Source organism: Pectinophora gossypiella, chromosome Z, assembly GCF_024362695.1.
Source record: "Pectinophora gossypiella chromosome Z, ilPecGoss1.1, whole genome shotgun sequence".
NCBI lineage: Eukaryota > Metazoa > Arthropoda > Insecta > Lepidoptera > Gelechiidae > Pectinophora > Pectinophora gossypiella.
In genome coordinates, this window is record NC_065433.1 from 8,249,029 (window position 1) to 8,262,360 (window position 13,332).

General features: G+C 37.7%; 1 protein-coding gene across 1 annotated transcript in view; it reads right to left on the minus strand.

Moving 5' to 3' along the window:
* Window positions 1-13,332, minus strand: part of LOC126380255 (uncharacterized) — a 52,991-nt gene that overhangs the window by 21,863 nt on the left and 17,796 nt on the right. The window contains exons 15-17 of the mRNA XM_050029533.1: window positions 10,954-11,024; window positions 9,464-9,605; window positions 9,008-9,094 (exon numbers count right to left, since the gene is read on the minus strand). Coding sequence (XP_049885490.1) covers window positions 9,008-9,094; window positions 9,464-9,605; window positions 10,954-11,024 — 300 coding nt within the window. The remainder of the gene's footprint in view (window positions 1-9,007; window positions 9,095-9,463; window positions 9,606-10,953; window positions 11,025-13,332) is intronic.

The following is a 13,332-nucleotide window of genomic DNA, read 5'->3' on the forward strand; positions in this document are numbered from 1 at the left end:
ATAAAGCAAGTCCAGCTACCTAAGTTAATTGTATTACTTTCAGTCTAGGCGCTAATTATAGCTGGTGCGCTACCGGGGCACTTTCAGGAAGCTTGTTAATTTATTATGTTACTCGTCGAGTGTACCTCGTCGGGAGCATTATTGAAAATGTGGCAATTTTCTCTCATAACATATGTTATTACGTTGCCACCTTTATTTATGCGATTTATTATTTAGGTACACAAGGCAGGAATACTCGTAGATGCATATATACTTACTTACAGGTGATATTTTTAAATAAAAAAAAATAAACAGCCTACACCTACACTTTGTTCTACTTTGTTCCGCTACGGGCCAAAGGACTCCTGGAAATTAAAGACGGCTCTTTAAGAGTTGCCTTCGCTTAACGTTCCAATTTCGTGGATAACAGACAGAGTGTGGCGGTTGACGGTTATGAATCTGAAGCATATTTTGCTAAATCAGGAGTTCCCGAAAGCTCCCATATTGGACCAATACTATTCTTGGTCTTCATCAATGATACTTATTACTGATCATATCAAAAATTCCAAATTTTCTCTATTTGCAGATGACCTAAAAATTTATAATACTATACATTCCAATGCCGATGCTTTCCTCATGCAGAATGACTTGAATGCGATTAAAACCTGGTGCGAGCAAAATTGTATGTCCCTCAATGTTAACAAATGTTTTCATATTAAATACACTAGAAAGAAAAAAACACTTGTTACTATGGACGAGATTGGCGGCGTAGCTGTAAAGGAGGTGAAGGAAGTACGCGACCTGGGCGTTATTATGGATAGTCAACTGACATTCACATCTCATGTTGATAAGACAGTTAAAAAAAAGCTGCCCAAATCCTTGGTTTTCTTAAGCGAAATACGGTTAGTTTTAAACGCCTCGAAACCAAGATCCTCCTCTATAATGCTCTTGTGCGTAGCCATTTTGAATATGCCAGTACGTCATGAAGTCCCCTCTATGCAATTCATTCACAACGTGTTGAGGGCATACAAAGAGCTTTTACGAGACATTTGGCTTACTGTAGCAGAGATTTTTCCCATCGGCAACCTTACGGACAGCGTCTCGATAAGTTTGACATGCTTACTCTGGCCAACAGAAGATTTCTGCTGGACATGAAATTCCTACACAAGTTAATCAACGGACATATTCACTGCGATCACCTACTTAACAGAGTTTCACTCAGAATTCCCTATAAATATCCTCGATATAAAATTAAAAACATTTTTTACACCCCTCCGTCTAAAACAAACTTGAGTTTGCAATCACCGATGACTAGAATTTTCAACCAATACAATTTCGCCAATGGTCGCGCTGAAAACCTTGATGTGTTCCATGACACTCATTCAAGTTTTGTGAGAAATGTCCTAAAAATACTTAAGACCCAATTCTAAACTATCTAGTAAGTAATAAGTAAATTCATATTTTTGTTATTTTTATTTTATTCTACTTTAATTTCATATTTTATTCATATTTGTCAGTTAAGGGTAAATAGAGACTGCTTTGTTAATTTAATTAAGTACTAATTTGTAGATGCTATGTACACTGTAATTGTCATAAATGTGTAGGAACGGAACGACATCAGAACGAAGTATGAGCATGTGCGAAAGAGTAAGAGGATAAAAGCGTGAAGTATGAAAGAGACAGAGGATATTAGGGTAGGGTAATTTTTAAGATGGCGATAAGACGTTATACGGTGTAAAGGTCATTTGGAGAAAAATAAAAGAAGATATTGAAAAAGCCTGTTTAATTTCGATCATCACCCCACAATAATTTTGGGGGCTCGTCCGGGATCGAATGTGCGAGTTTTTCAAGTACATTCATCGGGGTGTGATCGGAATACACGACGACGAACAGTAACAGCACGCGGTGCGCACACGACACACGAGGCCATTGTGCGGGCATATCTTTTTTTCACGACGACTACGTGGTGCAGTGGCGTCCCGTCACGCTGTGAAAGTGGCGAATAAGGTGTTTGGATCTTTACTCCGGCAACATACGACGGAGGTTACCGACGACGACGAAGAACACGACTTGGACACCGGCTCCAAACAACGTGAGGAAGGAGGTGACGTGTCCCACGACGACTACGACGACGCAACGATGACTGGCGATGCAGGTGCAGGCCCCACGACGGGAACGTCATGTACAGGTCCACGACAACACGTCGATCTCATGTTTGTTCAAGAAGCTATACCTAAGTTCACCGGCACGGACAAAATTTACCCTGTGTCTAGGTGGGCACAAGAAATTGAAGACAACTCGGAAATTTTCGGCCTGTCCCCAACGCAGCAGTTACTTGTAGCACGAAGATCTTTAATTTCTACAGCGGCGACATGGCTTCGGTCGGAAAAAACCTTTAAGACTTATGAAGAATTGAAGACGGCATTATCTAAAGAATTCCCCGACCGGGTCGACGCAAAAGAAGTACATGAAATTATGAGTAATCGTAAGAAACGGAAGGATGAAAGCTGTTATGATTATATGCTTGAGATGAAAGCTATGGCAAAACGCGGTAAGCTAAAGGATTACGTGGCAATCCAGTACATAATTGACGGTATTGTGGATAGTGAATCTAACAAGATATTATTATACGGCGTCACATCGTATCCAGAGTTAAAAGAAAAACTGAAGTTGTACGAAACCTACAAAGAAAAAACAAAGAAAAGTTCGACTTTTATGCATAACGAAGATCGGAATAAACAGAGAAATATGCATACAAAAAGTGTACGGTGCTTTAATTGTGGACAACTGGAACATACATCGAATAATTGTCCACATCGAAATAAAGGCTTGAAATGTTTTCGTTGTAACGAGTTCGGCCATATCGGAGCGAAATGCAAAAACGAAACGTCACGAAGTTTGTCAAGAACGGAGAAAGGAGATATCGCTAACGGCGGCAATAGCGGCTACAGCAAATATGGCCCGTCAGCGAAGCAGATGTACGTAACAACCAATGTCGAGAAGCAAGCTGATGGATTCGACCAATCACAGAGCGTAGAATTCAACATGGCGGCGGAGATGACGGCGCAGATGACGGCTGGAGGTCAATCGGATCAATCTGTCAAACAAAACGTAAACAACTTGAAGAACGTGATTATACCTTTCACAACCCGAGAATCGCGGCTCGGAAACCGTCAAAACCCGGCCGTTTTTCGCGTCTTTCGAGGTGGCTCCCTGGGGAGCCACTGGGGAGTTCAGGATTTCATGTACAGGTTGATTCTTTTTTACAAAATCAGACGATTATAATAATTTTATTAGCTAGATGCACCTATTGTATCCAATTCATTATACTATTTTCAGTAATAAATCTTAATATTTTTTATTTTATAACTACTTCTTATTAGATAACTGTCAATATGCTGTTTTTCAATTGTTATTATGTAATGTAAATAATTGGAAGTAGGTATATAATACTTAGTAAAATTACGTGTCTGTGTGTAAACATATATTTACTTTTTTATTTATTTTATTTATAATTAAAAAATATATTTATAAAGCATGCTTTTATAAAAATGCTCGTCAAGACAAACAGATGAACCTAAATTCAATAAGTTTACGTTGTTCCTTCATCAAGTTCCAGTGATCACCTTCCGATTACGTCATTCATCAGATCAGCTCACTGCCACCAAAATATTGCATTGTCATCTAACGTACATATCTCGGCAAAATTTTAGCGCAATCGGATATCTTCTCGGGGCAGGGGATGCTGTCCTTGGCGTAACCACTGTTGGCGTCGTGGGTGGTACCCAGGTCTAAAAAGGCAAATAACATATTTAGTTATTGATGACATACCTAGGTATGATTGAGGTCTGGAAATGATTATCTGTTTTCACATAATTACTTTTCACAATAAAGTCTAAAATGAAACTAAGGTAAGGTATGGGGCAAGACCCACCGGGAGTTACCGATACTGGGTAGGCGAGGGATAATGGTACCGGATTTATCCGAGATTGTACCGGGTCTTCTTCCGAATCACTCATTTCAATCCCTAAAATGATAACATCGCACGTGTTAAAAATACATACATATATTTAGTACGTGGCTCCCTGGGGAGCCGACGGATTTTCTGACATTAGTTCTAAAAAATAACAGCCTGTATAAACCAAAATGGCGGCGTCAGTTATTCCGTGGTTGATTTATCAACTAAAATAAAATTTATACGTACATATTTTCATGAACTAATTACATAATTCGATTCCTGGATAAATTTTAGATAAAAAGAAGCTAGAATGATATAAGAATTTCATTGAAAATACGCAATAAACACTTTGCGAAAACGCGATGCCCAATCGCCGATTTTACTGAGTTATTTTTTGGTAATTCCTTTGAAATTTCAGGTTTCTTTTGATAAATAAACTATAATTATAATAAATACTTACCTTTTTTACCCGAGGAAATCCAAAAAACACAATATTATTCACAAGATATGCAAAAATGTGCACCACGCGCAGCACGACTTTTCGATTCCAATTTTTTTGCAGTAGAGTTGAAAAGTTCTTCGTATTTGGTAGCATTATGTTGCTCACTTCATTACCTTGTCAAATATATATAATACAAGCCAATATCTGCTATAATAACTGAGAAATAAGCGCGAAATCGGAGCGCAGTAGGGTTGGCTCTTTGGGGAGCCGGCGGGAGTTAGTTGTTTTTGACGCTGGCTCTTTCAGGAGCCATCGGGTTGCGAAAGGTTAATGGAAAAAATGTTAAATGTTTAGTAGATAGTGGTAGTGATTTAAATTTAATTACGTCAGGGCTGTTCTTTAGTTTAAATATAACTAGTTTTATGAAGGAAAGTATTACACTGACTGGACTAGGAGAAAAACAAGTAAGTTCACTCGGAAAGTTTATAACCTCAATTCAGATCGACAATCAAGTTTTGGAAAGCACTTTTCACATAGTATCAGACGATGTAATACCCTGTGAACTAATTTTAGGTCACGAATTTTTGAAAAATGTTGTGGTAGTTATTGATAAAGGATCAGTCATGGTAATTCCACAGAATAATTGTTGGTTACAAAAAGTTTGTTGTGTTGTTAGTGAGGAGACCCCATGTTGTGTGTCTGACCCACAGATTAAGCGAAAGGTAGAAGAATTGGTGAGTAACTACGTTCCTGAGAGGACTAAGGTGGCTCCCATCGAGATGAAGATTGTCTTGACTGACGAGATCCCAGTTTCCCAACGGCCAAGGAGGTTATCACTAGTCGAGGAGAAAGAAGTTAAAAACCAAATAGGTGAGTGGTTGAACAGTGGTATTATAAGGCCTAGCTTTTCGGAGTATTCCAGCCCACTAGTTCTGGTGAAAAAGAAAGACGGTGGTATACGAGTATGCGTGGATTATCGTAAGATAAATTGTAAAATGGTGAAAGATGAGTTCCCTCTCCCCGTCATAGAGGATCACATAGATAAGTTGACTCAGGTTAAGGTTTTTAGTAAATTAGACTTGAAAAATGCATTTTTTCACCTGAATGTGAGCGAGGAGTCCATTAAATATACTTCTTTTGTGACACCCTCGGGGCAGTATGAATTTTTAAAAGCCCCATTTGGCTTGTCAATTTGCCCCAAATACTTCACTCGTTACATCAATATAATTTTTAGAGACTTAGTTGAGAAGGGTATTCTTTTAATTTTTATAGATGACTTATTAATTTTATCTAAAGACTATAATGAAGGACTGGAACGTTTACAAGAGGTTTTAAGGACCGCTAGTGAGTACGGTCTGGAAATCAACTGGAAGAAATGCGAGTTATTAACTACAAAGGTGGAATATCTGGGCCATGTGATTGAGAATGGAACTATAACGCCTTCCGATGACAAAATTAAAGCCGTAGCAAACTTCCCTGAACCAAAGACGCTTAAACAACTTCATTCGTTCATAGGACTTACATCTTATTTCAGGAAGTACATCGAGGACTTTGCATCAATCGCTGGACCACTGACAAAATTATTGCGGAAAAACCAGAATTTCCAGTTCAACGAAGACGAACAAAATGCATTCCAGATTCTGAAACAAAAACTATGTGAGAAACCGGTTCTGAAGATTTATAATCCAGACTTACCTACAGAGCTGCATACGGACGCGTCAATGCATGCATACGCCGCTATCCTCATGCAACGAAGTCCCGACGACGGTGAGATGCATCCAGTGTATTACTCCAGCTGTAAGACGACTGAGAGCGAGAAGAAGTATACCAGCTACGAATTGGAAGCGTTAGCAGTCATTTCAGGTGTGAAGAAATTCCGTAAATATTTGTATGGAATACCATTCAAGATTGTGACTGATTGTGCGGCCTTTGAGATGACTCTACGGAAAAAAGAAATTAGTACAAGAGTGGCACGATGGGTATTACTTTTGCAAGACTTTGACTACACTGTAGAGCACCGATCAGGATCAAAGATGAGGCACGTAGACGCTTTAAGTAGAGTTCAGTATTTCACAGGACTCATAACGAGACAGCTGCATGAAAGAGTCAAAAGAGCTCAGGAAAACGATGAAGAACTGAAAGCTATTATGGAATTACTCCAGGAAAAAACTTATTTAGACTATTTTGTGGAAAATGGACTGCTATACAAAACCCCCCAGAAGCTACTGGTAATACCAAAAGGGATGGAAACTGAAATTATACGTAGAACTCACAGCATTGGACATTTCGGGAAAAGGAAAATGATAGACCTGATAACCAAAGACTATTATATAAAAGATTTACTTAAGAAAATAGAAGACTTCATTCTAACATGTATACCATGTATACTTGCTACCAAGAAGGAGGGGAAACAGGAAGGTTTCCTAAACCCCATTGATAAGAAGGGAGTGCCATTATCAACACTACATCTAGACCATGTTGGGCCGCTCACTGAAACAAAGAAGCTCTACAATCACATTCTAACTGTCATTGATGGTTTTACGAAGTTTGTATGGATTTATCCAACTAAGAGCACGACTACAAAGGAAACTTTAGACAAACTTAAACTTCATCAGCAATGTTTTGGTAATCCTTCAAGATTTATAACCGACAGGGGTACCGCTTTCACAAGCAACGACTTCAAGGAGTACTGTAAGAATGAAAATATAGAACATGTGACAATAACAACAGGTGTTCCACGAGGGAATGGCCAGGTGGAAAGAGTACACAGGATCATTATATCAGTACTTACAAAGATGTGTATTGAAGAACCAGGGAACTGGTACAAACATGTAAACAAGCTACAAAGGGCTATAAATTCCACTTACCAGAGAAGTATTGCAACAAGTCCATTTGAACTATTAATAGGAACAAGGATGAATATGAAGGAGGAAGCACACATTCTGGAACTACTAGAGAGAGAAAGCAGTGAAGACTACATGGCAGAGAGAGAGCAATTGAGAGAGGCTGCAAAAATACAAATTTTAAAGGTGCAAGAAGAGAACTGTCGTACTTATAATAGAAAGAGAAAGCCAGCGCGGGAGTATGAGGTAGGTGATTTGGTTTCTATAAAGAAAACTCAATTTGCTGCAAATTCTAAATTGAAGCCTAAGTTTCTAGGACCCTATCGAATCGTAAGTGTCAAAGGTAGAGACCGTTATGATGTGGCAAAGGTAGACAATATGGGGGATGGTCCTAACAAAACTTGTAGCTCAGCAGATTTCATGAAACCGTGGCCTCAACCGTGACTGATCTTATTATCAAATATAATTATTTTTTATTGCAGTGTTTTACATTTGTGTGTATTTTATTGACTGTCGTGCGAACTCGCATAGAATGAAGTTAGTTTTTCCAACGTAAATAAGTGCTCAAGGTACTGTTAAAATTAAGAAAAGTGTTAGTTTTCATATTGGTTTCACTGTAAGTGTTTTAGGTACTTAATGCTATAATTAAGAATCTAAGTGTTAAAGATTTTTTGTTTTATTCTAATTCGTCTTAAGTAGTGTCATGATTAAGAATTTAAGCGTTAGTTTTTCATATTTGTTTCATTCTAATTGTTTATGTAAGGTTAAAATGAATAATTTAGGTGTTAAGTTTTCCCATGTTCATGTTTCAACCTAAGCTGCTATATAAAGGTTTTGTTTGTATTGTTGAAAAGTTTAAAATGTTAAAAATATAAAAAAGAATAGAATTAAGAAGTTGGTAATGTTATTGGTATCTAGGATAATTTAGAATAGATTAAAGATTTTGTTTGTATGTAATCTCAGTATATAAGAGTAGCATGACTGGGGTCAGTCATGGAGAGGATGGCCGAATGTGTAGGAACGGAACGACATCAGAACGAAGTATGAGCATGTGCGAAAGAGTAAGAGGATAAAAGCGTGAAGTATGAAAGAGACAGAGGATATTAGGGTAGGGTAATTTTTAAGATGGCGATAAGACGTTATACGGTGTAAAGGTCATTTGGAGAAAAATAAAAGAAGATATTGAAAAAGCCTGTTTAATTTCGATCATCACCCCACATATATAAGTCTTCATTTTAGTAATTGTCTTAGTTGTTAATGTTTTATATATATGATGTAGTAGTACTTAATAAATACATAAATAAACAGATATAATATGCATCTTGTATCTTTGTTTTTGGGTATAAATAATAGCAAATCTGTAAAGAGCCATTTGTATTGTTTTTGACGAACGTAGCCTGGAAAATCCCTCATTGAAAACTTGTGACCGGAAACACAATACGCCTATTTAAAGGCGCTCTTACCAAAGATTTTAACATTAATACATAACATAAACAGCCTATATACGTCCCACTGCTGGGTACAGGCCTCCGCTCAATCAACCGGAGGGGGTATGGAGCATACTCCACCACGCTGCTCCAATGCGGGTTGGTGGAGGTGTTTTTACGACTAATAGCCATTATCATTAATATTTATTTATTTAAGATAACAAGATCCATTTGTTGTTAGTATTTGCTTAAGACTATGTTAGTAGAGAAACTATTTTTTTATGTCTTACTAGCACTAATTAGCACTAATCAACATGAAAAATACTCAAAATGGATAATAAGTAAAATTAGAACTTACGTAGGCGGCAGCATTAGCGGAGGTATCGCTGAAGCGCAAGTCAGAAGCATCCCGATCAGGTAAATGATTGAAAAATACAATATCACTCTGAAAATATAATTAGAATTGTAACTCATAATGAGTAAATACTTAAGTATACTCATCAATCAAGTCTTCTCCTATTGTGTAAGTATTTATGTGAGAAGACAGTCAAAACAATCCCTAAACAAAATAACGTTAGCTACGTATCGTTTTGTTATACTAATCACAACAGACACTCCATACAAAAATGACAACCTTACAGTGCGCCGGACTAATAATGTATAAGTGTGAGCGAGAGAAAATTCCCGCGCTCTCCCCCTTACGGCCACTTCAGACTTAAGTAAGACCCAGGGAGGGGTGAGGTCGGCGCCCCATAGGAAATGGTGGAGGGCAGAAAGTTACCGTTCTTTACATCGTTACTCCGATAGACCGTACCTGTATCTGCCAATGAAGTTATCAGCCAAGATGGCGCCCATCAGAGGCATGGTGTAGCACATCATAATAAATATATGGTACACAACAGTCGCCGCATTCTCGTGGAAACAGAGAACGTTCCGTAAGTACAGCGACAGTATTGCTAAAACATTAATTTATTAAGTTCTTAGGTAGTCTGACTAGTTCATCAACGCTCAGCCGAAACCCTTTACCCTGTGTGGAACAAGGCAGACAATAAATAAGTAAGTACGTTGAAATTCATTACCACCATCATCCATTACCCTTAAATATAGATGTAAAACAACCGATTTAAAACGTTTTAAACCAAACATTGCCGTTTTAAACCGTTGAAAACTCGCCTACAACAATAAAAGAACTGTGTTTTAAACTTAATTGTGGGCAATTTTTGGTCACTTGACGTCATGTTTCGTATTATTAGTTTATAAATAGAATATCAATAAAAATACCTATAGAACTAAACACGCTAAGTAAATTATTATTAATAACAGTATATTTATTACACATTCAAAATTCTTTACACAATTTATGGTACTTACTCTGTTATATCCCTACCTCGGTAAAATCAAAAAAAATGTAGTTATAATTAACAAAAATAGGTCATCAACAGCAGCCGATTTCGGTTTTAAACGTTTTTTTTCGTTTTAAACGGATTAGTTTAAATGGTTTTAACTCCGGTTGTGATTAAAATAAATAAAGTCAAATTCACGCACTCGGTTAAATACAATCTCCCTTTATCCCAACGATCCCGATGCCAGCGTAAGAGCTTAAAATAAAAATGTACTTACAATACACGTCAGGAATAATTATATTTAAAGACCTATGTTCAGTATTTATTCTATAGACATCCTTTCTATCCTGGTCTCCAGACAACTACTTGCCTGACCCAAGAGTCGCGCCCTCTTTGTTTACAAGGGTGACTTCCTTATTTATTACTTACTTACTAGAACAGTGACCATAATAACGATAAGCTCTGCTTAACATAAAAATGTGAACAATATAGTAATTTAAATCCATTGTGCATGTGCAGTGCACTTATCCCTCTTTAAGTGTTTATTAACTGGAAACGGCCAAAGATGGGTAAAGAACGTACCTATCTCGCATTCAAGTATTGTATCATAACATACTTACTCTGATTAAGACCAACAGACGAGTCAAAATTCGCAATCGAAAAGGAGTTCTAAGGTTATGCCAGTGTTATGTTGGTACTAGGTAAGTACCTGTGCTTTTTTCCCTTTTTCCCGTAAACTGTCATTAAAGCACACTCTTTCTTCTCATGATCTATACTTACAGCTTCTATCCCCACTGGTGGGTGGATACCCACTGCTTATAATAGACCTCCCCTTTTACACTTCACTCTTTCCGACCCTGAGCAAGTCTCATTGATCCTCTTTTAAGGACTAATAAATTAGATTGTATTGTTAGCTAATTATAAAGGAAGGAATAAACTTCCGAGAAACATATTTGCTTACTTCTTAATCCACAGAATGAAAACCTTTCGCAGAACTCAGTTGCTATTATACAAAATATTGACGTTGGATGTCTGAAAAACACAAACAATTATTACAAAAACTGAACATAAAAGGAGGAAACGGGTGAAAAGGGAAGGTTTGTCTTTGAAGTACTTTAAGACAAAAACAGAATTTAATTAACGTTGTCTGTAAGTACTTGAATAAGAAATTTGAGGGTGATCAGCGCGAATAAAGACACCTAGCCTCGCGGGTATATTTATCCTAGACACAAGCAAGGTGTTCATTCAATACATCTGCCACTCTTATCTACCACTTGGCTAGCCCGTCAGAATGGATAAAATGACTTATATCTTCACACTTCGTCTTCTTCTCTCTTCTAACCCCGGTGTCAGGGTTACCATTGAACCGCCAAAGGCCCATGATATGGTCTAACGACTACACCCGGGTTCGGTCTCGGGGTTAATTTAGTTACTTATATTTTTTTGTATTTTTCCCAGACGACGTCATTGGGTATTTAATTTAAAATATTGTGTTACAGGTTAAATACATTATGTATTGTATATTATGTTGTTTATAATGTATATATGATTTATTGACATTACTATAGGTATTTTTTTATTTTTTTTTTGTTTGCTTAGTGTATGTGTAGGTGTATATCATATAGGGTTAGGTATGTGTTTATGGCCGTGCACCGCCCGATTATTATTGTTTATTACTTAGCTTCCTTCATCCCTGGAAGAAGTTGCTGTTTAACAACAAGGCCGACTATTCTACTTCTTTTGTCTTATCTGCAATTGTTATTTCTTTTGTGTAAGTATTTATAAATAGTTTTGTAATACTGTATTGTGTACATTGACATTTATGAGAATTTTTGCGCATATTTATGTCGACCTGTGGCCAATTAATAAATCAGCAATTATTCATTTGTTTGAACATCTCGATATCAAAGCTTGATTGCATTTCAATTCCATCAAGTGAATATGAATATTCAGTAGTGCAATATAATTGACTTGCATTCACAAAGGTACGAATCCCTTTGAGGCGGTTCAATTTAATTGAGACGGGTGGAAGTAGGTACTTGCCTGCCTGACCAGCAGCCGTGACACGGCAGCCACATGCCGCGCATGTTGCGTCAAATGAACCAACCTTATTGGCTACGCGATAAATAAATCTATTCTGTTGGCTCATATATCGCGCTGCGCGCGGTATGTTGGAATATAAAACTGCGTGACGTTGCGAAAAACCAATAAGTAGAACTAATTTCCCCATTATGAACAGACAAATTCACAAACTTTAGGTAAGTACCTTTTTTATATTTAACTATATATATTATTAAATGAGGAGATCCGCAGGAGAACTAAAGTCACCGACATAGCTCGGAGAATTGCAAAGCTGAAGTGGCAGTGGGCAGGACACATAGCGAGGAGAACCGATGGCCGCTGGGGCGGAAGGGTTCTGTGGAATGGCGACCACGTGTCGGACGACGCTCAGTGGATAGGCCCGCTACAAGGTGGACCGACGATCTGGTGAAGGTCGCGGGAAGCCGCTGGATGCGGGCAGCGCAGGACCGATCGTCGTGGAGATCCTTGGGGGGGCCTATGCCCAGCAGTGGGCGTCGTACGGCTGATGATGATGATGATATATATTATGATTGCCCATAAGTGGCTGCAAGTTTTCCGTTTACTAGGCTCTGCCCACTCCATTAAGTATTACGGGCGATAGTTTTAACTTTAATAACACACATAGTAAAGAAAATATTAAACCACAAACCAATTCACATAGGCACGACTATTCTTAGTAATGAAATACGCAAATGTTAGGTACGTTGCCTTAAATCCGATATTTCACAATGAGCGACTTTCCAGGAAACATTCGGTACGATCCCCAAAAGTAATATAGATGGCGCTGTCGAAGTTAAACGTGATAATTACATATTTTCTCATTACTCGAGTACATAATTATTCAAAAATACAATGTAATGGCAGAAGCATTATATAATTGTAGCATCATGTTTATTTGGATCACATTACGTATAGAATTATGTCGCTACCTATTATATTGCTTCTCTTTACTTTGATCTGAATAATAATGGATGGAAGATGCATTGTGCCTGGGTGTAATAACAGGGTAAGGGGACGAGTACTGACTGGCACTAATCCCACTTTCTTTTGTCAACGATTACTTCCGTAGTAGGTACAGGGTTGTTCGTTGTAAATCACACACACGAGTTCGGTACGACAACAATATAATAAACAAACACCATCACAATTACATATTAGTCACGTTAAACTAATTAAGAACGATCACAAGGGTATTAAGATAAAATACGAATAATAAAATAGAAAAAGCAACACTCCGGTCTAGTTGTTGAGCGCCATA